The 27837-nt window shown below is 44.4% G+C and overlaps 1 protein-coding gene across 1 annotated transcript in view; it reads right to left on the reverse strand.

The window, feature by feature from the left end:
• The window catches only part of LOC126184604 (WSC domain-containing protein 1-like), a 401052-nt gene that overhangs the window by 98631 nt on the left and 274584 nt on the right, over nucleotides 1-27837 (reverse strand). The window contains exon 4 of the mRNA XM_049927057.1: nucleotides 22221-22439. Coding sequence (XP_049783014.1) covers nucleotides 22221-22439 — 219 coding nt within the window. The remainder of the gene's footprint in view (nucleotides 1-22220; nucleotides 22440-27837) is intronic.

A 27837-nucleotide genomic window follows, 5' to 3' on the forward strand; every position in this document is an offset into this window, starting at 1 on the left:
TGACAGGCATCTTATCCACATGGCTGTAACGGATCGTGCAGTCACGTCTCGATCCCTGAGTCAATAGATGGGGACGTTTGCAAGACAACAACCATCTGCATGAACAGTTCGACGACGTTTGCAGCAGCATGGACTATCAGCTCGGAGACCATGGCTGCGGGTACCCTTGACGCTGCAACCACAGACAAGAGTGCCTGCGATGGTGTACTCAATGACGAACCTGGGTGCACGAATGGCAAAACGTCATTTTTTCGGATGAATCCAGGTTCTGTTTACAGCATCATGATGGTCGCATCCGTGTTTGGCGACATCGCAGTGAACGCACATTGGAAGCCTGTATTCGTTGATGTGTTGGCAGAAGAGCCAACACCGTGTTGCTAGAGGAGGCCGAAATGCACGCGTTAAGCTCACGCAGACTGGCGTGAGGTCTGGAACAGTAAAGTAGTTGAGTCTAGTAAGAAAAGAACGTAGTTGCTGGAATACTTAACTTTAATCCATAATTGGTGTACATCGCTCTTGACGATACATGTTTTATAATCTCAATCTAAACCGGTAATGGCGCCTTGCTAGGTCGTAGCAAATGACGTAGCTGCACGCTATGCTAACTATCGTCTCGGCAAATGAGAGCGTATTTGTCAGTGTAGCTTCGCTAGCAAAGTCGGCTGTACAACTGGGGCGAGTGCTAGGACGTCTCTAGACCTGCCGTGTGGCGGCGGTCGGTCTGCAATCACTGACAGTGGCGACACGCGGGTCCGTCGTATACTAGCGGACCGCGGCCGATGTAAAGGCTACCACCTAGCAAGTGTGGTGTCTGGCGGTGACACCACATTCGTCATCGCCATACTGGCGTATCACCCGGCGTGATGGTATGGGGTGCCATTGGTTACACGTCTCGGTCATGTCTTGTTCGGACTGACGGCACTTTGAACAGTGGACGTTACATTTCAGATGTGTTACGACCCGTAGCTCTACCCTTCATTCGATCCCTGCAAAACCCTACATTTCAGCAGGATAATGCACGACCGCATGTTGCAGGTCCTGTATGGGCCTTTCTGGACACAGAAAATGTTCGACTGCTGCCCTGGCCAGCATATTCACCAGATCTCTCACCAATTGAAAACGTCTGGTCATTGGTGGCCGAGCAACTGTCTCGTCACAATACGCCAGTCACTACTCTTGATGAACTGTGTTATCGTGTTGAAGCTGCATGGGCAGCTGTACCTGTACACGCCATCCAAGCTCTGTTTGGCTCAATGCCCAGGTGTATCAAGGCCGTTATTACGGCGAGAGGTGGTGGTTCTGGGTACCGATTTGTCAGGATCTATGTACCCAAACTGCGTGAAAATGTAATCACATGTCAGTTCTAGTATAATATATTTGTCCAATGAATACCCGTTTATCATCTGCATTTCTTCTTGGTGTAGCAATTTCAATGGCCAGTAATGTATATTAGGAAAGGTGAATGGAAGACTTAGAATTACCTGAGAGGTTCTGTGCCCACCGAGTAGGTCGGAGAACAGACATCCAACGAATAGAAGGACACACTGCTAGGGTCAAAACAGGTTGGTATATTCCGGCGCTTCTAGGTGGAACAGCTTAATAATTAAAAACAAAAAGCACAAAATTATTTATGTATGACCGTTTTAATTTACTTTCTCAACCATTTTTCGGCTTACTAGGCCATCATTACACTGATGAAAGTTGATATGTACACATGAAACATTAGTATATGATAATCATATATTTTAACAATATTACAGCTATGTATATATGCAGATTGAAGCGACGAATGAAAATTTGTTTAGAGGGTGGTCTGTGCAGCTATGCAAAGCCCTGTAACAGGATAGCGTAGTGGTTAGCACATCTGCCTTGTGACCGCAGGACACCCAGATTCGAACCTCGGCCTTGGTACAAATTTTCATTCCTCACTTCAGTCTACGTTTATACATCATGGATGTTTGGGACTAGGAAAGGTCTTCGGAACCATATAGTTTCATTTGATATTATAATCGGTGTTGACACCATTTCATCTCAATTATTAGAAATTAATTTCTCTCACAATTAAATTGAAATACGAATTTCTCTTCGTATGGATGAAAATAAGTAAATGAAAGAGAAAGCCGACTGGGAAAATTTTCTTCAGAGCCCAGTTTACTCACTGCAATCACTCAGGTCAAGGCTAGGGCTTCCCGTCGGGTAGACCGATGGCGGGTGCGCGTCTTTCGATTTGACGCCAGTTTGGGTACTTGCGCGTCGATGGGGATGAAATGATGATGATTAGGACAACACAACACCCAGTCCCTGAGCGGAGAAAATCTCCGACCCAGCCGGGAATGGAACCCGGGCCCTTAGGATTGACATTCTGTCGCGCTAACCACTTTTTTTTTTTTTTTTTTTTTTTTACCACTCAGCTACCGGGAGCGGACTCGTCTTTGATCATGACTGCAGACTGGGCTTAGAGGCACTTCAGTAAGCAATCTCCAGCAGTAACGTACGGAAACTCTTGAGCGAGGGTCAACGCCACGGTTTCTCATTTGTTGTTGTGTCTAGTAGCAACTATTATTACTTTTGGTTCTGTCTCGAGGTACCAACCCATCTCGTTCTTATGGCGGTACCACAGTAACCCCCCCCCCCCCCCCCCACCTCCAATCACGCACTTCCGTTGTGTAGTGTTGTGTCACGGGATGATGGTAGGTGGGAGGCCTAAATGCAGGCGTTGATGAGGAGACAGGGAATGGAACGACAGCAGACGGCAGCTCCAAGCCTTTACCCCGGTGTTCACCTTGCGAGTGACCGGGAACATCAGTTGAAAAACCGGCCACAAAGTGCACGCCCGCATCCATGGCCGCTGACTCTGTGGTGAGATGGACAGCAAGGGAATTCCCTGGGGCAGCGTGAATGATGGTAGGGGGCAATGCCTCCATGGTTAAGGCCGGGCGCCGAGGTCAGCGACAGTAGCATGACGTCGATGTCTAAGGGTGCACGACGCGATTGGCAGAGAAATGGAATGACTGCTGTTGCGGACCCCAGCGGTGTGCTGGGCCCGTGGGACCCAATTCTGTGGCAGAATCACTAACGCAAGAGCTCCGCAGCTGGTTCTGATGACGTCAATGCAGCCTAGCGGAATCTTGAGCAATGTAAAACGAAAATACCAAAACTTTTGTGATAGCGCCGTTCTACGAACGCTGTTTCTTGCAAAAATTTTTAAAGAAGACTTCACTCTGTGGCTGATACTTGGTTTGACATAGTGGAACGGATTGTTTCCATGGCTGCCATAGAAAATGCAACAGATTACGGTGGTGACGACCATGCAATGAACCTGCCGGTGACTTCCAGTCATGTGACAAGGAACTGTAGGAGAAAAGAAAAACATTGAAGGCTTGATCCCATGTTAGGGAGAAATAGAGTTTCTCTCTGTGACTCTTGAACGTTCGAACGAACTGTTCACTTTGAGCACTAGACTGAGGAAGAAAAGGGGCAGAAGTCAAATGGTGTATGCAGTTGGTGTCACAAAACTGTTGAAAATCGACTGACATGATTTGTGGTCCATGGTCTGGGACAAGGACCTCAGGGAGACCTTCACGACAACATATAAAAGAGAAAGCACATACTGCACTAGCAGTAGTGGTGGCTGTCAAAACGACAACAAAAGGACATTTACTGCATGTGTCTGTCACCAACTACAATGGACCCACAAAACCAATATGGACGTGTTGCCATGGTCTGGTTGGATGTGGCCATTCAGAATGTAAGTAGGCTGTTTATGTTTTCTTATTGGCAACGTTACGTAGCGCTCTGTATGAAAATCACTGGCTGTGCTGCGTGCAGTCTGCGGCGAGTTTGCATTGTTGTCTGCCATTGTAGTGTTGGGCAGCTGGATGTGAACAGCGCGTAGCGTTGCGCAGTTGGAGGCGGGCCGCCAGCAGTGGTGGATGTGGGGAAGTGAGATGGCGATTTTTGAGAGCGGATGATCTGGACGTGTGTCCATCAGAAACAGTATATTTGTAAGAATGGATGTCATGAACTGCTATATATATTATGACTTTTGAACACTATTAAGGTAAATACATTGTTTGTTCTCTATCAAAATCTTTCATTTGCTAACTATGCTTATCAGTAGTTAGTGCCTTCAGTAGTTTGAATCTTTTAGTTAGCTGGCAGTAGTGGCGCTCGCTGTATTGCAGTAGTTCGAATAACGAAGATTTTTGTGAGGTAAGTGATTTGTGAAACGTATAGGCTAATTTAGTCAGGCCAGTTCTCTTGTAGGGATTATTGAAAGTCAGATTGCGTTGCGCTAAAAAATATTGTGTGTCAGTTTAAACACAGTCATATATAATTTTTCTAAGGGGACGTTTCAAGAACAGTGTACGTCGGAGCTGACTGATGTTCCACAAAAATGTTGCAATGAGATGTGATTTGCTCTATCTATACTCTGCCACGTATTCTGACATCAGGCGAGTTGCTTCGTGTGAACTAGGCCCCAGTGACTTTGGTGCAGGCTTCCCGCTGAAGGGAATGAGAAATCGCAACACGCGAATCGTCATTCCCTGTGTGCAACAGCAGAACACCCAACTGCGCAGATAGCACGTGACAAGGCGAAAAGCGGCGATGCACCACTGAGTGGCCCATTACTTCCAAACTACGTGGTCATCCATGGCGCACATATTGCAGATGTACCTACAGAATTGGGTGAGGAGCAGTTGCTATTACAAGACGCTGAAAATTTAGAGGAAAATTTTGAAAGATTTCAAAATCATGAGTATTGCTTTGATAACGTGATTCCTCAGATGAATCAACTGAGAAAATAAGTCAGCTTTGAAACGCGGGGGAATGATCCTGTACAACAGCTCCTACCAATCATTATACAATATTAGAGCCCAATGTTTCAATTTTTGCGCTAGCTATGGTGGGACAGGATTGAAAGGGTTGATCAAGGCCGGTAAGGGCAGAAGATCTGTTATCAAACTGAACGTCTGACTGTACAAGTATTGGCGGAACTTGGAACCACCATAGATCATAGGGAGCGCCTATTTTTCATGTGGATATTATTTGTACTGCGCTTTGTTGCGAATTTTCTGACAAAAGCAATAGGCCAATCAGATAAGCTGACGCATCCACAGCTGACGCAACATGCTTAGTTGGACAAAAATGTATTTAACAATAACGACTCGATAATGCATCCTTTAATTGCTGAAATATGTCCTGACATTCTTGAGACCACACAAAGGGAACACCTTTCCGCCACAGATGGTTCCGTAGAACAGCAATCTGCACAGAGTTTGCAATAATTAAATGTAATATGCTGACTTCCCCATGATAGTATGGAGCTCCTAAATGCCATTGGTCGCTGGAAGATGTTTATTTGCAGACAAATGTGAATTATCAGAATAAATACTATGTGAATATTTCTTAAATACCCAAGTTCTTCACGGATGAAGGAGCACTATTCCATGTTGCACTTTAGGCTGCCTGGAAGAAGAACTTGAAAAAAGTAGGCTAAATTTGCCAAATGTTCTTACTTACTTATATTGGCTACACAAACCATAGCCGGTCCTTGGCCTCACTCAGTCCAGCCTTCCACACTTTCCTGTCATTCCCTCTTCATCTCGCAGACCCAAAATCTGCATGACTCACATGGTATTTTCCTTCCATCTCATTCTCGGCCGTCCTTCAGCTTGTCCATCCATTACAGCCTTTATCACCGTGTTCTCCCATCTCCTCCTCACATGTGTGTACCATCTTAGTCTTAATTTTGACGCTCGCTACAAGGTCAGGTAATGTGTATAATTGTCTGAGTTCTCTGTTTTTCCTTATTCTCTTTCACTGGTCCATATATTTTTCTCAGTACCTTATTTTCAAAAGTGATGAGTCTTTTCTCTGTTTTCTTTGTCAGGGTTCATGTCTCACTTGCATAGCACACTATTGGCTTGATGGTGGTCTGATACATTCTTATTTTTGCCTGCCTAGATAGTAACTTCCATCTTATGATGTTGTTCATAACTCCTAGACATCTTACCCCAGCCTGAATTCTTGTTACTGTTTCTTGTTCTATAAGGTTTTGTTGGTTGATGTTAACACCGAGGTAAGTGAATGTGCCCGTCTTCTGTATTGCTAGATTTCCGATTTTAAGATGGTTTGGTCATAAATGAGCTCTTCTTCCTACTACCATGAACTTTGTTTTACTTTCATTTATAATTAGACCTACTTTCTAAGCTTCTTCCATTAGCACAGTTCCCACTTCCTCCAGGTCTTTTATGTTCTTTCCTATCAGCACAATATCATCCGCAAAAGCCAGGACATTTATTTTTTTCCTGTACTGACTCCTGCACTATCACATGTTACTCTCCTCAGGGTGTTGTTGAGGGCCAAATTGAACAGGGCTTGTGATATAATATCTCCCTGTCCCACTCCTGTTTTTACTTTTAATGCTTCTGAAGGCTCCCACTGTACTTTCACTCTACACTTTGATTCAATCACACACATTTGAGTTAGCTTGATCAGCTTGTCAGGTATCCCATACTCTGCCATTATCCTCCACATTTCCTCTCTTACTATGCTGTCACATGCTTTGTTGAAATCTATAAACAAGTAAAATGTATCATGATTATGCTCCCAGTTCTTATCTAATATTTGTCTTAGTGTGAATATTTGGTCGATTGTTGATTTACCTTTCCTGAGACCTGCTTGTGCTATGTCTAATATTTCCTCTATAGCATGTGCATAGGAGAGATATCCCTCTGTAGTTCTGTGTCAGCAGTGTGTCTCCTTTCTTGTATATGGGACATACAGCAGCAGTTTTCCATTTCTCCGACGTTACTTCTTTTCTCCATACCCCTTTTATTAGCTCTGATAACCATTCATGTATCTTCACTCCCCCTTCTTTGATGAGCTGAACAATTAGTTCATGGGCCCACTCGAAGCGTAAATGGTTGCGAAAGCATACTTGACCTCTTAGCAACAAATAATCCTGGACAAATAGCGAGTATCGTGACGAATACAGGGATTAGAGACCACAAGGCATCCACTGCTAGGCTGAATGCGGTAACATCTACAACCATCAAAAAGAAACGCAAAGTATGTCTACTTAAAAAAGCTGATAAAATCCTCTTAACGTCGTTTTAAGAGACAGTCTGCACTCCTTCCGATCTGATCATGTAAGTGTAGGAAAGTTGTGGAATGATTTCAAAGAAATAGTAACGACAGAAATTGAGAGACATATACCAAATAAATTAATAAGTAATGGTACTGATCCCCAATGGTACACCAATCGGGTCAGATCGCTGTTGCAGAAGCAGCGAAAAAAGCATGCCAAATTTGAAAGAAAATCCCAAAGACTGGCAAAGTCGTACAGAAGTTCGAAATATAGCGCGTACTTCAATGCTAGAAGCTTTTAATAGTTTCCATAACGAAACTCTGTCTCCAAATCTGGCAGAGAACGAAAGAGATTCTGCTCATACATGAAGCACACCAGTGGCAAGACGCAATCAATACCTACACCGCGCGATAACAACGGTAAAGTCACTGATGACCGTGCTACTGAAGCAGAGTTAATAAACACGGTTTTCCGAAACTCCTTCACCAAAGAAGACGAGGTAAATATTCCTGAATTCGAATCAAGAACAACTGCCAAGATGAGAAACATAGAAGTAGATATCCTCGGTGTCGCAAGGCAGCTTAAATCACTTAATAAAGGCAAGGCTTCTGGTCCAGATTGTGTACCAGTCAGGTTCCTCTCAGAGTATGCTGATACAAACCGCTCGCTCACAGAAAGATCCGTACTTAAAGGCAGGAAAATTGCTCAAGTCACACCACTACCCAAAAAGGGAGGTAAGAGTGATCCGTTGAATTACAAATGGCTCTGGGCACTATGGGACTCAACATCTGTGGTCATGAGTCCCGTAGACTTAGAACTACTTAAACCTGACTAACCTAAGGACATCACACACATCCATGCCCGAGGCAGGATTCGAACTTGCGACAGTAGCAGCTGAGCGGTTCCGGACTGAAGCGCCTAGAACCGCGCTCGACCACCGTGGCCGGCCGTTGAATTACAGGTCCATATCACTAACGTCGATTTGCAGTAGGGTTTTAGAACATATACTGTATTCGAACGTTATGAAGTACCTCAAGAAAACGATTTATTGACACACAGGCAGCACAGATTCAGAAAATATCGTCCTTGCGAAACACAACTAGCTCTTTATACTATCGACAGGGGGTGTCAAATTGATTCCATAGTTTTAGATTTCCAGAAGGCTTTCGACACCGTTCCTCACAAGCTACTTCTAACCGAACTGCGTGCCTATGGAATATCGCCTTAGTTCCTCGACTGGATTCGTGATTTCCTGTCAGAAAGGTCACTGCTCGTAGTAATAGACGGAAAGTGATCGAGTAAAACGCAAGTAATATCCGGCGTTCCGCAAGGAAATGTTATAGGCCCTCTATTGTTCCTGATCTATGTTAACAATATAGGAGACAATCTTAGTAGCCGTCTTAGATTGTTTGCAGATGATGCTATCATTTACCGTCTTGTAAAGTCATCAGATGACAAAACGAATTGCAAAATGATTTAGATAAGATATCTGTATGGCGCGAAAAGCGACAATCCACCCTGAATAAAGAAAAGCGTGAAGTTATTCACATCAGTACTAAAACAAAACTGATAAATTTCTATTACATACAAATCTGAAGGCTGAAAATTCAACTAAATACCTAGGGATTACAATTACAAATAACCCAAATTGCAACGATTGCATAGATAATGTTGTGGGTGGAGCAAACCAGAGACTACGATTCATTGGCAGAACACTTAGAAAGTGCAACAGGTTTACTAAAGAGACTGGAGTATTGCTATGCGGTGTGGGATCCGCTTTTTGGGGGTTTGGGTTGTTTGGGGAAGGAGACCAGACAGCGAGGTCACCGGTCTCATCGGATTGGGGAAGGATGGGGAAGGAAGTCGGCTGTGCCCTTGCAAAGGAACCATCCCGGCATTTGCCTGGAGCGATTTAGGGAAATCACGGAAAACCTAAATCAGGATGGCCGGACGCGGGATTGAACCGTCGTCCTCCCGAATGCGAGTCCAGTGTCTAACCACTGCGCCACCTCGCTCGGTGTGGGATCTGCATCAGGCGGGACTGATGGATGACATCGAAAAAGTACAAAGAAGGACGGCTCGTTTTGTATTATCGCGAAATAGGGGAGATAGTGCCACAGACATGATACGTGAATTGGAGTGGCAATCATGAAAACAAAGGCTTTTTCGTTGCGACAGGATCTGCTCATAAAATTTCAATCACCAGTTTTCTCCTCAGATTGCGAAAACATTCTGTTGGAACCCACCTTCATGGAGAGAAATAACCATCACGATAAAATAAGTTAAATGAGGGCTCGCAGAGAAAAATTTAAGTGCTTGTTTATCCCGCGTGCCGTTCGAGAGTGGAACGATAGAAAGACAGCTTGAAGGTGGTTCATTGAACCCTCTGCCAGGCACTTTATTGTGAATAGCACAGTAATCATGCAGATGTAGATGTAGACGTGTGACATTTCATTCATCGAGTGGGCTGTGAATGACGCCTCAGGTGATTGTGGTATGTCTTAGGTTTCTTTGAAAAAAAAATAAAGAAATGATGTCGGATCATAGGAAGGCAAGTTCGACTGTCATTGTCGAGTGTTATGATGCGGGGTTTCAGGCTCAGTGGGACTTGTTTACCAAAACAGCTCCCTCCTATATTCAGCTTGGGCGTATGAGAGCGCATGTGGGACATTACCAGAATAGACTGGGTGATTATGATTGGGTGGTACTTACTAGTGAAACTCGATCTAAAAATGCAGAGCTAGAGAATCAAATTAACGAAGTTAATCAGTGGTTGTCTGCAACTGATGCCGGAGTTGTGATGGGAGGTGGGCGGAGGGTGGGGAGAGGGTGAGAGATTATCGTATCCGGCCATACTATTTGCTGAGCTCTCCAACGCCTTGGAGGATCTGTTGCCGAAACACGGAATCTGGAAAGCGGGTCTTCCACGGCAGTAATTCGAATGTATGATCGATGGGTTCAGGAGAATCGCACTGAGCGGTATAAAGCTTCACGTGATTCGCGAAAAAGAAGACTGACATATTTTTCGCTCGCCTCCACTGCAAAACATGATCCAAACGGACAGTGCGATGACGTTTGAATCACATTAGGCTTTCAGCAAGGAGGCCGTCTGGCAATATTACATCAGGTAACAACAAGAGATAAGGAAATGGCACTATGGTGCACTTTCAAACGAATTCTGGTTCTGCATATAGCACCACGATAAAGTCTGGATCTGACAGGAGAGCGAACACTGCAAGTTATCAGTCATCATCAGCATACGTCTTATTCACATATCCGGTAATTTCTACAGCAACTGTTACATTTACGGCTAATGAGTGTGCCCTATCTTCCCTTTCTCGAGTTGAGTGGGGGGGGGGGGGGGGAGGGGGAGCGGCCGACAGCATGTTTCGTGTGATGTCCTGACTGACCTCTACACAGAGAGTTTTCAACTATTTCCCTGGTAAACATGTTCTCGAGTATTGTCATTAACTGAAACTGTGTTGCCGAGACGCTGGTACTCCACCACTCGCCAAACATTACGACTGATGAACTCTGCCGCTAAGCGGTGTGAGTAGACGTAGCCAAATGTTTCATCCAGATGACCAGCTGACCTACCGCCATTTTTACTGCCAGAGGTGGCAGTTCTGTGTACAAAATTTCTTTTGCACCCTCTTTACTCCGGAATAAGCTCTTCATATTCAATCATCCACTACTTCGACTATAATGCACATGCAAGTTAAGTAATAGAATATTTTCTAACTTTCTACGTTTTCTAGCGCTGGCCAGTAGTATACATAAAGGAACGCCGGAAGCTGTTTCCGCCTCCACACTTACTGAGTTGTGGTTGCAGGCAGGTCCATATTTCTGGAATCCATGTCTTCGTAAGCTCCGTGTGCGTATATCTGATTTACTAATCGATGGCGCAGAAGTGCTGGATTATATTGTAAACTTCCTGTAAGTCACAAAACACGGGAGAAATGTGAGGTACACATACTCCTACCTCCTGAATGTGAAGAACGAATAGAGCAAGCTATGTATCGAATGATGCATTTGTATGGAAACCATGTTGATCCTACAGACAGAATAAAAATTCGCGATTATAAAATAGGTTTTATAATTCTGCAATAGACTAACGTTCAGAAAACAAAGTTAAAGCAATTACAGTCCTCGGTCACAAAATTTAAGACCTTTGACCAGATATCGTCATTTCAATGAGTGTCTTCATCAGAAATTAAATATTCAAATTGGCCTGTAACGTAAGTACAAAATAATGGGAAACTTTTTTATATAAAATTGTAGGTACTGCCTAACAGTACAAGAAAGAAAGAGTACTTACATCTCACGTATAAGATAAATATCAAGCGATAAACCTTTAGTCACAATTTTTAAAGTAGAATGCGTGGCAAGCAAGCCACTACGGGCTGCTGGCAAATGTCGAACTACAGGTAGCATCAGACTGAAAGTGAAAACAGTAATTTTACTGAAGTAAATTGAGATGACTGGTATGTTATGTGAGCTTCCATCCATAAACACACTGTCACAAGGTTGTTTTAAAATCACCGTCGGACAGTGTCGCCTTATCTTTACCTACCGAATCCCACGACTTCCTAGACCCAGGAATATTTGATTTTCTACAATCTGCTACTAGTGTTAGCACACATCAGGGCAGCTGTCTTCCACAACGCAGCCATAAAATCTTCTTCGACCACAGTTTCTTCCTTGGTACTTGTCCATCCTCATAATTTTTTCGAACCAAATGTCACCTTCTGCAACCCTTGTCCCCCCACAACCGCTCTCAGTGTGTGCACATATCAAGGCAAGACGCTGCCGGGTGGAATTGCAGCCTCTAGACACATCCTGTGGTTTTTGCGCACAAAATACACTCCTGGAAATGGAAAAAAGAACACATTGACACCGGTGTGTCAGACCCACCATACTTGCTCCGGACACTGCGAGAGGGCTGTACAAGCAACGATCACACGCACGGCACAGCGGACACACCAGGAACCGCGGTGTTGGCCGTCGAATGGCGCTAGCTGCGCAGCATTTGTGCACCGCCGCCGTCAGTGTCAGCCAGTTTGCCGTGGCATACGGAGCTCCATCGCAGTCTTTAACACTGGTAGCATGCCGCGACAGCGTGGACGTGAACCGTATGTGCAGTTGACGGACTTTGAGCGAGGGCGTATAGTGGGCATGCGGGAGGCCGGGTGGACGTACCGCCGAATTGCTCAACACGTGGGGCGTGAGGTCTCCACAGTACATCGATGTTGTCGCCAGTGGTCGGCGGAAGGTGCACGTGCCCGTCGACCTGGGACCGGACCGCAGCGACGCACGGATGCACGCCAAGACCGTAGGATCCTACGCAGTGCCGTAGGGGACCGCACCGCCACTTCCCAGCAAATTAGGGACACTGTTGCTCCTGGGGTATCGGCGAGGACCATTCGCAACCGTCTCCATGAAGCTGGGCTATGGTCCCGCACACCGTTAGGCCGTCTTCCGCTCACGCCCCAACATCGTGCAGCCCGCCTCCAGTGGTGTCGCGACAGGCGTGAATGGAGGGACGAATGGAGACGTGTCGTCTTCAGCGATGAGAGTCGCTTCTGCCTTGGTGCCAATGATGGTCGTATGCGTGTTTGGCGCCGTGCAGGTGAGCGCCACAATCAGGACTGCATACGACCGAGGCACACAGGGCCAACACCCCGGCATCATGGTGTGGGGAGCGATCTCCTACACTGGCCGTACACCACTGGTGATCGTCGAGGGGACACTGAATAGTGCACGGTACATCCAAACCGTCATCGAACCCATCGTTCTACCATTCCTAGACCGGCAAGGGAACTTGCTGTTCCAACAGGACAATGCACGCCCGTATGTATCCCGTGCCACCCAACGTGCTCTAGAAGGTGTAAGTCAACTACCCTGGCCAGGAAGATCTCCGGATCTGTCCCCCATTGAGCATGTTTGGGACTGGATGGAGCGTCGTCTCACGCGGTCTGCACGTCCAGCACGAGCGCTGGTCCAACTGAGGCGCCAGGTGGAAATGGCATGGCAAGCCGTTCCACAGGACTACATCCAGCATCTCTACGATCGTCTCCATGGGAGAATAGCAGCCTGCATTGCTGCGAAAGGTGGATATACACTGTACTAGTGACGACATTGTGCATGCTCTGTTGCCTGTGTCTATGTGCCTGTGGTTCTATCAGTGTGATCATGTGATGTATCTGACCCCAGGAATGTGTCAATAAAGTTTCCCCTTCCTGGGACAATGAATTCACGGTGTTCTTATTTCAATTTCCAGGTGTGTATAATACCACAGTAGTGGAAGTAAGAAGTTTTAACAAACAGCATAAGCATCCACCATTGGCGAAGTAACATGGGTGTACCACACACGAAGGGGCACAGTGCTCTGCCTGATGTCACTCACGGTTGATCTGTCGAAACTTTTGTACCCTAGACGTCGGGGAAATCTGCATCGATCTTTCCCAACTGGTAGTAATTCGCGGAAGGAAACACACGACACAAAGACGCTGAGCAGGCAGAGATTCCCTGTCTAAGGCTGCGTTCACAGTGCCACCGACAATTGTCACCAGACGCGGTCGCCAAAGGTCGCCCGATAACATGGGCCGACAGACTGTACACAGATCCTTCCTCAGTATTGTCAAGATGGAGGAGGTTAGGTTAGGTCAGGTTCGGTTAGGATAGAATCTATTCTGTCAAGAAGATTAGGATCTATTTCAGCCTACGTTTGTGGGATGGACACCAGTGCTAGGAGATGAGTGCAGCATTGCGGCCTTTGCTACTAAAACGGCGCTGAATGAATGTGAATGGCCTATATCTGTCTCGGAAAGTACGTGGTGAGTATTGTATACTCTTTCCTCAGTTACTGGAATTACCCCAAACGTTTTACGATTATCTAAGTGAAAGAGCGAAACTTTCTATTACAGCGTCGAAATGAATCGGGCTGTCGTTTGAAAGCAATATTACACTTACAACTATAACTTAATTCAGGGAAACATATCTATATCATTTAACTTCCTACGGTTAATTCACTATACGTGTGACAGAAAAACATAAATTTTAGAATCAGCTACTTTGAACACATACAGCTCTGAAAAGTGAAAACACATACACATTTGTAAATCATCTCAAATAACACCTCAACTTGCATATAAACACCAGTACGCAATACTAATATTTGACAGGTAACCAATGACAACCTATCGCAACACAAAGATCAGCTACAGTAACTTAAAGGATAAAATACGCCACCTTTCTCACTTGTACTAATTGTTTTTTGAGGTTATGATATACGTCTTAAATATCTGCTAAAGTTTCTGCTTGAATGTGGTTTCTAATAAAATTGCGATTTCTGTCCACAGATTGCAGGATACATTCATATGATGGTAATATTTCTTCTCAACATACCACAAACTCCTTCTTTCTTGGACTAAACGTCTCAGTTTCTCACAGCGCATATTTCCTTTGTGAGAACGTTTACCGATTTGACCGAAGAAAACAAAGTGATCTGAATTTCACCGACTGTCGTGTGAAATTTGTACGTCCTGGCGATGCGCTTTGTTGCATTGTGACCGTGCATGTAATGGTATACTGATTTGAAAAGATCGGCCGTCTTCGAACGATGTCTTTCGCTGGTGGAATTTACCAATGGCAATGCCACTCTGTCCAAAGCCCTACAGATATACGATGGATACTCCTGGAAAAGTGGGCGATGAAAGAAATAAAAAGAGGTGGAAGGTGATACACCAGACCCAGGAACACTAAAATGTATTATACAACTGTTAATTTACAAACAAGGCCTAATGATCCTGAGACTTCCGGGGAAATTGGCTTAATGCCTGTTTTTACGGAACATAAAAAAATAGTGCATTTGTTTATTTCTGTGCCTGTGTTTCTGCTTTTCTTGTTCAAAAATGGTTCAAATGGCTCTATGCACTATGGGACTTCAACTGAAGTCATCAGTCCCCTAGAACTTAGAACTACTTAAACCTAACTAACCTAAGAACATCACACACATCCATGCCCGAGGCAGGAGTCGAACCTGCGACCGTAGCAGTCGTGCGGTTCCGTACTGAAGCGCCTAGAACCGCTCGGCCACCGCGGCCGGCGCGTTTCTTGCTGGTAATTTGTTAACAGTTCTGTAAATCTGAATGTTTTCGTGTACGTGATGCACTTTGGCACATAGCAGACGTTTAAACGGCAGATAGAGCCCGATAATATGGTGAGAGCATTCCGTACTACGCGTATCACCAAGATCAGACCGGATTTCTCACTTGATTTCAGTGCAACACTGTTTCTTTACAGTTTGCTATACTACCAGATCTTCGATATTGTACGTAGTTGACCTGTTTCTAGACGTTTATTTATTAGTAACAGCAATTATGAATAACTGTTGCTGCAATGGTTACCAATCGAAGTCCGACAAATGAGGAAAAATTAGTTTACACAGATATGGATTGCCAAGATCTAGTAGAAGGTGTTATTTCTAGACAAAATATAGCGAAAATTCAGAAAATACGTATTATTTATGCTACTGCACGTCCATATACAGTATGATTACAATTAAACTTTGGTTACTTGAGAAGACTCCATTAAAAACGACTGCTCTTATAACAATGAAACTTTGTGGAAACATCCAAAAGTACACGACAAAGAGAAACAACGGATAAACCACTGAAAGAAACACATTTTAATTTCCACATGAATGAATAACATTTGTTAAATGCGTATCATTTTTATTTTCCAGGCTACAAACGTTGCTAAGTGTGAGGACAATCTGCATCTACGACAACATTTAACCCAGCTAGAGTTACCATTTCACGGATGTTCGCACCACTTTTCGAAAAATGGACTATGGAACGTTCAGCTGTTGTAAGGCAACTCTTGAACTGCTTGGATATCGCACATCTGGTCCAGCATTCTCAGCCATGGCAACAGTAACTTCATTAACAGTTTGTTCCGCAACTGACCGTCGACCTCTTCCAGGAGCAATTTCCAAATCGTCACTTAATTCGAACTTCTGAATGATGTTCTTCAACCCCAGTGCTGAAAGAGGATCTCTCCATATATCTTTAATGCATTGATACTCTCGAAGAGCAACAGTATTGCTGCTGTTTTGATAAAACAGCTTTACGAATAAAGTCCTGTTCACATTGTTCATGCCATGTATACTGTCTGCAACTTTAAAGCACAGTGATACTTGTCTTTCAACCCTAGGTCACCGGACCAGTACCGGCTCCTAACGACAAGCGATGACACTAACCTTGCAAACAACGTAAATCCTGCAGCACACTATCTGATAATCATTCCTGTAGAGTTGGTACCTATACGGTTAATACAAAGGCGTGCTGAAAAGTAATTCATCCGAATTTTTTATGTGAAAACTCTTAAAGCTTTTCAAAATCAAACAAATATTATTGATATTCTACATCTTTATTCTTCATGTCAATATATTTGCTGCCCTCTGACGCTGGAAGGGCCGTATTATAGCGTGTTAACATAGTGGTGTGAAACGCGTAACTATGTAGGTGCCTGAGAAATAGAGTGGCTGTAATCGAGTTTCGAATTCGAAGTATTAGTCCATACAGGGAGCATCTTTTCCTTCAGCATGAATATGCTGGACCATGCACGAGCGCTATGAGATCTACAACAATCGATCCGATGCCTGGGTTCATTTTCATCGATCATCCTTCATCTAGCCCCGACTTGGCCTCATCCAAAACTTAAGTAACACGTTCCAGGGTTCACTTTGATGGTGATGAAGCAGTGCAACTTGAGGTGAGATTCAGGTTCCGTCAACTACGCTAAACAGTCTACAATAACGGTATCAACAGACTAGTCTCTCGCTGGGAGAAATGTGTTCTTCGCCAGGATGACTATGTTGAGAAATAAATACATAGAACTGAAGAATGAAGATGTAGAATGTTAATAACGTTTGTTAGATTTTAAAAAGTTTAAAAAAAATCGGAGGCAATAGTTTTCATTACGACCTAGTACTTTTGAGTCTATGTTGGTTCAAGTAGTGAAAGTTGAATTACAACCGCCCTGTAATGACGAGACAAGAGATAGATCAGTTCGAAGGTACGTAGTATGCCTGCTGTCTATCAATTGAATTCCGAGTATAGTTCATCTCTATATATATGAGTAAATTGGGCGTGAGGCCACACACGGTCAAATATCTGTTGTCATGGGTAGTTGAACTAGGCCATTATTACGATGAACCATGATAATAGGATCTACTCTCTTGAAAATGTCTCAATGAGTTTAGAGACTTCAGAACCGTGTACGCGGGAAATAAAATGTATCACACTTGAGTGTGTAAGCACCATGGAAATTTGCTCGGAATTATCTGTTATTCATCAAAATGAGCAGTCCATTAAACATAAAGTACGTCACACTGAACTTTAATTATAGTCCTCAAGCAGCGCTGTAGTATGCATTACAGAGCACTGGTGTAGAGGCGATGAATTGGAGCATGAAGTGCTGTCACCTTATGAATGGTGAAGTTGCTACCTTAAAGGATGGTGGTTCATGTTTATATATTAGCAATGCTAAACATTTTGGAGGAAGAGGTGAGCTGAGCACTATTTAAGTTTATAAACATTTTCCATTGTCAGCCATTCCAGTAACAAAACTGGTTGTCTGCAAGCAGTCAGTTATTCTGAATGTTTACCGCTCACCTAGTGGTAATGTGGATATTTTCTTCAACAAATTAAGTGAAACCATGGAAAGAGTCTGAGTCCCAAAAACTAACGGAATAATACACGAAGACATGAATGTTAACGTAGGTGTCGAATGCGACATTTTTAATAACTTCGAAAACATTTGGAGCACTTCTGGCATGGGACGAATGGTAAACACTGGTACGAGGGTTTAAAAAAAAAGAGTTTCAATTGACCATGTACTTACGGACACTGACAGAAAATATTGTAAAGTAATTATAAGTGATCTTGTCATTTCGGACCATTACTGTCAGATAAAAAGACAGGCTCAGTGAAAGCTGCAAAACATACGGGGTGTTCTTTTGTCTCTCCGCAGTGCCGTATAATTGTCAGCCGCGCGTGCCGTAAGATTGTCCGCCTGCCTGGGTTACTTCCCTCGAAGTGGACTCTCCCAACATTCCTCTGTTTCGTTTATCTCAGCCAGCGTCAGTTTTATCGTTGGTGTGTGTCGTTACGTGTTAACGTGAACGTTTAAGTTTAGTTCCTTTGTTCGTTTTTTCGTTTTTGTCAATGTTAAAATGCTAACCACTGAAGAACGCGTGTTTTTAGTCGAACAAGTGTTGAAAGCTGGCGGTAAATACATAGTTTCAGTTCGTCGAACATTTAATTCAGTTTTCCCGGAGGCAACACTCCCACATCATGATACTGTGCGAGATTTGATTAACAAATTTCGAAGTACGGGTTCAGTGACAGATACACCGAGAAGTGGTCATCCTTGCATTTTGTCTGAGGATAAACTACTCGATAATTTCCGATAAAATGTCCATAAGTCCGAACAAGTCAGTAGGAAAACTCGCACAGGAAATCGATGTCAGTGTCGGAACGGCCCTCACAGCTGTAAGGAAAAAATTAGAACTTTTTCCATACAAAGTGACAGTCGTGCAAGAACTGAAAAATACTGATCATGGCAAGAGACTGCATTCTTTTCAACTGTTCAAAAATTTCGTTCAATAAAATGGAAGGAAACAATTAGTCCCAATTTAGGCCACCAGGTGCACATCCGGTGCTGTGAATGCAAGAAAGACGATTAGAAATTTTTTCATGTGTAGTGGATTAGGAACGGGTTGTGAGCAATAAAGCTGGACCAAGTTAGCACTGGAGATGTCTAAGACATGGGGTATCCGTAAAACGACGTGATCAACAGTCGTTCCGATGCAATCTCAACAACGTGTTCCTTTATACTGGCTTTTAGATCAGGTAGAGACCGAATGTGTCGCTGGTAAACAAGTTTTTTTAGATATCCCCAAAGCCAAAAGTCACATGGATTCATGTAAGGTGATCACAGCCCATGCATCTGGAAATCCTGTAGAGATAAGACGTTCGTGGAATGTTACTTTAAGAAAATCTTTCACTGGACGAGCGACATCAGGTGTTACCCCATCTTGCATGAAACATTGGTTTCCAAACAGTTTCGCTCTTGCAAATGAGGAATCACATACTGAACGAGGAGGTCCCGATAACGTGCAGACGTTACGGTACACTTGACTGGTTCTCTGGGTGTATTGTCTTCAAACAAGAACAAATCTAGAATAAAGATGTTTGTGCATCCACAAGACACCGTGACATACAGCGAGTGCAGTGGCTGTTTGTGCACAACACGCGGCTTATCAGTACCCCAAATTCGACGGTTCTGTGTTTTCACTGCACTCTGTGTCCGCCCCCGGTAGCTGAGTGGTCAGCGCGACAGAATGTCAATCCTAAGGGCCCGGGTTCGATTCCCGGCTGGGTCGGAGATCTCCGCTCTGGGACTGGGTGTTGTGTTGTCCTAATCATCATCATTTCATCCCCATCGACGCGCAAGTCGCCAAAGTGGCGTCAAATCCAAAGATTTGCACCCGGCGAACGGTGCAATGGGAGGCCCTAGTCACACAACATTTAATTTACTGCACCCTGTAGTGTAAAATGTGACCCCTCACTCCATAGAATAGCGCCCCACCACGTGTCATTAACGTCGACCAGTGCCAGGAACCGAAGAGTAAATTCATAACGTTGCTGCGGATGAAGGGGTTTCAGTTAATGCACCGTCTGGATCTTGTACGGATACCAGTATCCTCGACAGCTATAATGTTCACGGACGTTATGGCTTGTCAAATGACAGCGTGAATGTCATACTGTCATGCAGACAGTATACAGTGCCAGATTTGCAACTGAGGGTCAACATTCTTTAAAGTTTTTCCGTCGTAAATCTCCATTAACGTATCTACCACATTTCACTGCTATACGATAATTACAACCCACACTGGACCTCCGTGAGAGACTGTACGTTAACTATAACCACCTGTAGTGTTGCTGTGATACGTACAGTTTCTAAAAGTGTCATGACAACGTTTTACCTATTTAACATTAATATTTTTATCTTTTTTGACTTTTTCACTGCTAAGCTTGAAAGGTGGCTACACTGAGCCACAGCGCCAGAGATCGCGCCAGAGAGTATTGTTTCGCCGCCTCCACTGGCAGTGATTATTGAGAAGTAGCGGCAGGCAGTTCTTGCCGAGAAGTTGTGGTGGACACTGCTTGTCGTGAAGTCGGAGTGAGATGTGATAGTGGAGAGTGTTGTTCCATGTTTTATGCAGTTATTTGATGGGAGAGATAGCAGATGTTATTCTAATGGAGATATTGTAATGATCAGAGTGCATTTCGTCAATATATATGAAGGTAATAAAACGCTATGTTCTTTTATTATTTGTGTGTCTCAAATAATGCATCATTACAGGTTCAGTCAACAAAGCATCTGGCTTGTGTTCTTGTATTAGAGTGTAATTTTGGTTTTCTTGCACAATTATAGTATTTCTAATTTTCTTTTATCACGTCAATATTTAAAAATTCTTGTCTTGTTGAAGAAGAACCGTGCCAGATGTGCGTTGAGTCATACTACCACATACAGAACAGCTACACTTGTGCTTGTTGTGGCGTTGGTTTTATAGTTCCTGGGGACTTAATTAATTAATTGTGTTAATGAAAATTTTCATTTCATTATTTGTTGTTGTTCTATGCAGTCAGATTGCGTACTAATACTAGTCAGGGCCAGCCGTTTACGAAACAGCGTAATCGGACTAACAGCTACTAAAAAAATATCTGCAGTATTATTTTAATTAAGCCCCCATGCAAGCTTCCTTGAAAAAGGAAATCTTGGTCACTATTTACGATAAGAACAACCTGTTAAATAAAACTTTATGTTCACTTATATACATTCATGGTAAGTATAGATCGCCAGACGACGGTCATGTGCTTGAAACCTGTTTCGACAAATAAAGTAGGGAATACAGCGGCATTTTGCTGAATAAAACGAACTTTATTAAAGAGCTCCTCTAGTTTGTATTAAGCTACAGGGTGGCTCAAAAAGAATGAACAGATTTTAGTTGTTTATTACAGAGAAACTATGAAAGATAGAAACGCATGGTTCATCTTATTGAACAGAGGAAGTTTCAAAGTTTTATGTTCGCACAAATGCTACACCATACACTCAGAATGAGCACCACGTGTTGCTCGAAAAACAGTCGTTCATTTCATTTGTCCCACGAATAAACAGTTCCGTGTTTATCGAATTGACAGATTCAACAGTTCGATTTCACAGCTCTTGAAGAGTAGCTGCCATCGGTGGGACGAAGACTCCCTATTTTATGTTCACCTACAGTAACAATAGTCGGAAAGTGTGAGGTCTGGTGACCATGGAGGCGAAAAGTAACAAGCAAGGTCTTGTTGTCCAACACACAAAATAATTTTTCTTGTGAAAATAATTACAACAGTCCAGACGGCAAGGCACATTTATTCAGAAGTGACTGATTTCCATCATTATATGATCATCTTCAGAGCTAGCCATTTTGATGGACAATGACTGTGTATGGAACAGGAACCACTGAACGTCGGTAGTTCAAATGGTTCAAATGGCTCTGAGCACTATGGGACGTAACTTCTGAGGTCATCAGTCCCCTAGAACGTAGAACCTAACTAACCTAAAGACATCACACACATCCATGCCCGAGGCAGGATTCGAACCTGCGAGCGTAGTGGTCGCGCGGTTCCAGACTGTAGCGCCTAGAACCGCTCGGCCACTCCGGCCGGCACGTCGGTAGTGAATTGCTTTTCTTTCTTGTGGTGTAGTCGCCGTGTTACTACAAACTAACAATGTCGCTGCTGTGTCAAAACACTGAACCTTTCTCTATCAAGTGACATTAGCAATGTTTTTCTGTCTTTTATAGTTCGTCAATAATAAACAACCGAAGTTTGTTCTTTCTTTTCGAATCACCTGATACTACATATTCTTAATTATAGCTCGAGATAACTGTTTTATAAGTCATTCCTATTCTCGAAATTCCAGTACCTCGAAGCAGGACTCACCCCATTCAGTACGAAATCATGAGATTTCACTGTATTATTTACTCTTTTCAGCTAACTTACGAGCTTACCTTTGCTAATGATCTGGCGGTCAGTGTAGACGGAGCCAGTGAAGACGCCGGACGCGGTCTCGATGAGGTAGCGGAGCCAGGTGTTGCCGCTGCCGGGAAAGGAGACGAGCGCAGTCATGGGCAGCGAGCGCGGCCTCGCGAAGTGCACCTGGAAGCGCGCGCACTCGGCCGAGAACGGCCACGGCGAGAAGGCGCGCCTGCCGTGGTCCAGCGCTGGCCCTGCCACAAACATCCGTCTTTTCTCTCAGCAGTTCTGCTGTGTTTCCTGCGGAGCTGTTATTAATCGTATTTGTTCACATCTCCGATTACGGCCTATTATGCCGTACTCACCGCCCAGCTGTACGATTATACACTGTTTGAAGCAAAGGAAAGAGAGACAACGGCTACTAGAGGTTAAGTTAGATTAGGTTGTATGGAGACAAGGTGGGCAGGAGTCGAATCCCAAGGACTGACCATGATGCCTCCCTCCTCCCCCCCCCCCCCCCACCCAACCCGCATGCTGCCGCCTGACACTGGTCCCATACAAGGTACTGGCCATTTGTTTATATTTTATTTTTATTGCGAAGGTTGTTCGGAAAGTAAGGTCCGAACGGTCACGAAAAGGAAATCTAAGCGAAAATCAAAAATGTTTTATTTACAATAATTACACTACTGGCCATTAAAACTGCTACACAAAGAAGAAATGCTGATGATAAACGGGTATTCATTGGAAAAATATTTTATGCTGGAACTGACATGTGATTATATTCTCACGCAACATGGGTGCATAGATCCTGAGAAATCAGCACCCAGAACAACCACCTCTGGCCGTAATAACGGCCTTCATACGCCTGGGCATTGAGTCAAACAGAGCTTGGATGGCGTGTACAGCTACAGCTGCCCATGCAGCTTCAACACGATGCCACAGTTCACCAAGAGTAGTGACTGGCGTATTGTGACGAGTCAGTTGCTCGGCCACCATTGACCAGACGTTTTCAATTGGTGAGAGATCTGGAGAATGTGCTGGCCAGGGCAGCAGTCGAACATTTTCTGTATCCAGAGAGGCCCGCACAGGACCTGCTACATGCGGTCGTGCATTATCCTGCTGAAATGTAGGGTTTCGCAGAGATCGAATGACGGTGTCGTAACACATCTGAAATGTAACGTCCACTGTTCAAAGTGCCGTCAAAGTGAACAAGTCGTGGCCGAGACGTGTAACCAGTGGCACCCTATACCATCACGCCGGGTGATACGCCAGTATGGCGATGACGAATACACGCTTCCAATGTGCGTCACCGCAGTTCGTCAAACACGCATGCGACCATCATGATGCTGTAAACAGAACCTCGATTCATCCGAAAACATGACGTTTCGTCATTCGTGCACCCAGGTTGGTCGTTGTGTACACCATCGCAGGCGCTCCTGTCTGTGATGCAGCGTCAAGGATAACCGCAGCTATGGTCTCCGAGCTGATAGTCTATGATGCTGCAAACGTCGTCGAACTGTTCGTGCAGATGGTTGTCGTCTTGCAAACGTCCCTGTCTGTTGATTCAAGGATCGAGACGTGGCTGCACGATCCGTTACAGCCGTGCGGATAAGATGCCTGTCATCTCGACTGCTAGTGATACGAGGCCGTTGGGATCCAGCACGGCGTTCCGTATTACCCTCATTAACCCACCGATTCCATATTCTGCTAACAATCATTGGATCTCGACCAACGCGAGCAGCAATGTCGCGATACGATAAACCGCAATCGCGATAGGCTACTATCCAATCTTTATCAAAGTCTGAAACGTGATGGTACCCATTTCTCCTCCTTGCATGAGGCATCACAACAACGATTCACCAGGCAACGCCGGTCAACTGCTGTTTGTGTATGAGAAATCGTTTGCAAACTTTCCTCATGTCAGCACGTTGTAGGTGTCGCCAACGGCGCCAACCTTGTGTGAATGCTCTGAAAAGCTAATCATTTGCATATCACAGCATCTTCTTCCTGTCAGTTAAATTTCGCGTTTGTAGCACGTCATCTTCGTGGTGTAGCAATTTTAATGGCCAGTAGTGTAGCTACACCTTCCAACTACTTTTCTACACAGATGCCGCTCTGATTGAGACATTTGTCGTAGCATTGTACCAACCTTCGAATAACCGCGTCACAGAAGACAGCCGACTGGGCTTGCTACCAATTCTTTACCTTGATCTGCAGCTTGTTGTTTGTGCGAAAATGTTGTCTTCATGTCCATTAGTTCATGTGAGCGGAGAGGGAACTCTGAGGGAGCCAAGTCCAGGCTGTATGGTGGGCGACGAAACACCTTCCATCGAAAACGCTGCAGAAGCCATCTCACCTCCTGCAGTGTGCGGCTGAGGTTTGGAATGAAGATGGAAATGCATGAGAGATACGTTGTGTGGATTGCATGAAATCAGGCGAAATCTCTCACAGGCACTGAGACTTTTTGGGACACACTGTTTTTCAGGCTTCTTTACGTGCTCACTGTGCGATCAGAATTGAAAAGGGTGACGTGTTGCGATCGATGGCTATACTAGAGACAGTGTCCAACACATCTATGTTAGTTAAGCTTCATCGGATTTTCACTATGGTTTCAATTTCGCTGTTGATCGGACCTTACTTTTTGAATAGCCCTCGTAGTTTTTTTTTTTAGTCTTTTGGTAATCCTTACAACTTGCTACACACACACACACAAAAGAAACCGAATGGAAGTTTTCCTTCCCAGTCGATGCCTGCAGCAATTCTTTTCATTACTTTATTTTTATTAATTAAAAAAAACAATACGAAAATGACTGTAAAAGTAAAATAAACTGCGTGTCATTATTCCTGAAAAGGGACCATGACGAGAATATTACAGGGACAAGTTAACACAATCGATGCCTCGAGGACGAAATGCAAGGTTCATCATATTGGCAAATAAGTCGCAATAGCGTGATAGGCTCAATCACGTCCGATATATAGTGGCCATATATTGGTGGAAGGCAAGTGGGTCCCTATCTCCCCATCCATCTACAATGTAATTAACACAGTGGCCTAACAACCCTGCAATGGAATTGCACTTTGCTGTCGGAAAGCAGAAGTAGCCTGGACGCAATAGGATATCAGCCGAAAAGGCAGTCTCAATGAACTGAGTTAGAAACGCTAATTGATTTTTAAGCCAGTGTCTCTTCGCTACGTGACCACTACAGGTACTGCACATTTGCCGCGCGGGATTAGCCGAGCGGACTAAGGCGCTGCAGTCATGGACTGTGCGGCTGGTCCCGGCGGAGGTTCGAGTCCTCCCTCGGGCATGGGTGTGTGTGTTTGTCCTTAGGATAATTTAGGTTAAGTAGTGTGTAAGCTTAGTGACTGATGACCTTAGCAGTTAAGTCCCATAAGATTTCACACACATTTGAACATTTTTGAGGTACATTTATATTGTAGCGTGGCTATGGCGGGGCAGCGACTACAGTGATCCGTAACCCTAAGTCCATCACGAAATAGGCGCTCATTGATGATGGGTTAAAGATTGTGTACCACATGATACCACGAGGATGCAACCACCAATGGTAAAACGGGAAGCCTAAGATAAAACCACACAGTCTGCCAAGACGTTTGTGGTGATGCCCGTACAACGGACGCCGTACAGTCAATCCCTCGCGCATTAACAAAAATGTGGTTGTGATACGCTCCCTTTCTTGAATATCAGCCCCCAAATAACTGACAGCAATACAATATTCACGGACATATTTTAAATGGAAATTCACTTGACCAACATCAACAGACGGATCAAGACTGACCGGTCGAAGGCAGTAAAGTAATCGAAACTTGAATGGGTGGATTGCATGAGTGACAGTCAGTACGGTGCGCCGAGCAAATAACACTGACGCTTTCCTTTGAATATCGAAAAGTCTCAAACCCCCAAGAGAATGTGTACCCGCAACCACCCCATATCGTAATCAAAAAATGAGATACTTCCATAAAAACGATTAGACAGTTGTTTTAGTTTCCTAACCATCGTCGCAGGAAGGGGAAAGATCTAGGCGATGTAATATGCTTTGCAAAAGACGTAGGTATCCAGAAACCGAACTTTCTGAAGATTGTTAAGGGTACGCCCTTCATGTTCCAGGATTGCTCCTTGCATCTTCTCCGTAACCAATTTCCAAATAAGCGTAGCCATTTGGGGTGAAGAACGGTCAAGTATGACTTCAAAAGATTTATATATATCGACCAACGTCGCCCACGGAATCACAGCATTATGAAAACCGCGTAAACTGATCAATCGACATTTGCCTACGTTGATGCTATCACCATATTCAAGGTAAAAGACATCGAAAGTAGCCTTGAGCAGTGGAATCTCCCTGTGGAATGGGAGCCATGTTAAACACAGTGCAGAAACCATGGAAAGAAAAGCGAGTAAATTCTATTAACATTCAAAGAAATAACCCTATAAGCCTGCATGCTTTAACGACAAGAAACTAAATTCTACATGCTGACCAACTGAATTACATCAACGATTGTTATGATCCATTGTCGAGTCCAGTGACGAGTCAGAGTGTGGTGGAGGGGGGAGGGGGGGGGGGCGCTCTCAAAGCAGCCTCTGGAATCTTTATGTTTCTTTTTTTATTAGCCACTGTCCGCTCAGGTTGGACGCACTATTTACAAACGAGTACGAGACAGTATAGCATCGACAGTTGGGAACATAGGCGGTTCTTGAACATTAACCAAAGTAAGTGACAAACGGGGAGCCGTAGACACCCATTCCATAGGATGCAATCCTTGCAATTCAGATCGATACACAAGACAGAGATCAGGCATCACAGCACCTGGGTCGACAGGCAGGATTTAATGGCTGTCAATCACCTCCACAGGGTATAACAACAGTCTGTCGATCCGACGTCACATGAACGGGTGACATCATGGTAATAGGAAATTTTAAGGACACCTCAATTTGCTGTTACTGAATAATTGGAACATCAGAAGTTTCAATGACTTTTCCACCCATGGGTGGTTCCAGAGGAGTTCCCTCGAACGTGGGAGGAACAGCAGGAGAAACACTAGAGATCTCAGTAGCTGTTTTCGCACTAGCGACACCATCAGGAATGCGGGACTCAGCACTACAAGATACATCACGTGTCAAAGTTTGTTCAGGGACCGGTGGGTAAGGATAGCCGTATCCGGCTCTTCACTATCCTGTACGACGTCTTTTATATTGTACTGCTGACACTACACTGCGCCGGCCGTTGTGGCCGAACGGTTCTAGGCGCTACAGTCTGGAACCGCGCGACCGCATCGGTCGCAGGTTCGAATCCTGCCTCGGGCATGGATGTGTGTGATGTCCTTAGGTTAGTTAGGTTTAAGTAGTTCTAAGTTCTAGGGGACGAATGACATCAGATGTTAAGTCCCATAGTTCTCAGAGCCATTTGAACCATTTGAACTACACTGCCGAGTTGGCAACAACAAGTTCAAGACCATGCTGCGAGGGTAAAGGCGGAAGTTCAAGTGCAGTAAGCAGCGCATCCATCTGTTGCTTCATTGCACCCGGAGAAGACGTTTCACCAACCAAGTGAGCAATAGAAACGACATCAGCTAACATAAATTTTCAGAAGAGGACTTCAAAACCCACCAAGGGCAATTCGATCTAAGGTAGCCAAT

This window comes from Schistocerca cancellata, chromosome 4, assembly GCF_023864275.1.
Source record: "Schistocerca cancellata isolate TAMUIC-IGC-003103 chromosome 4, iqSchCanc2.1, whole genome shotgun sequence".
NCBI lineage: Eukaryota > Metazoa > Arthropoda > Insecta > Orthoptera > Acrididae > Schistocerca > Schistocerca cancellata.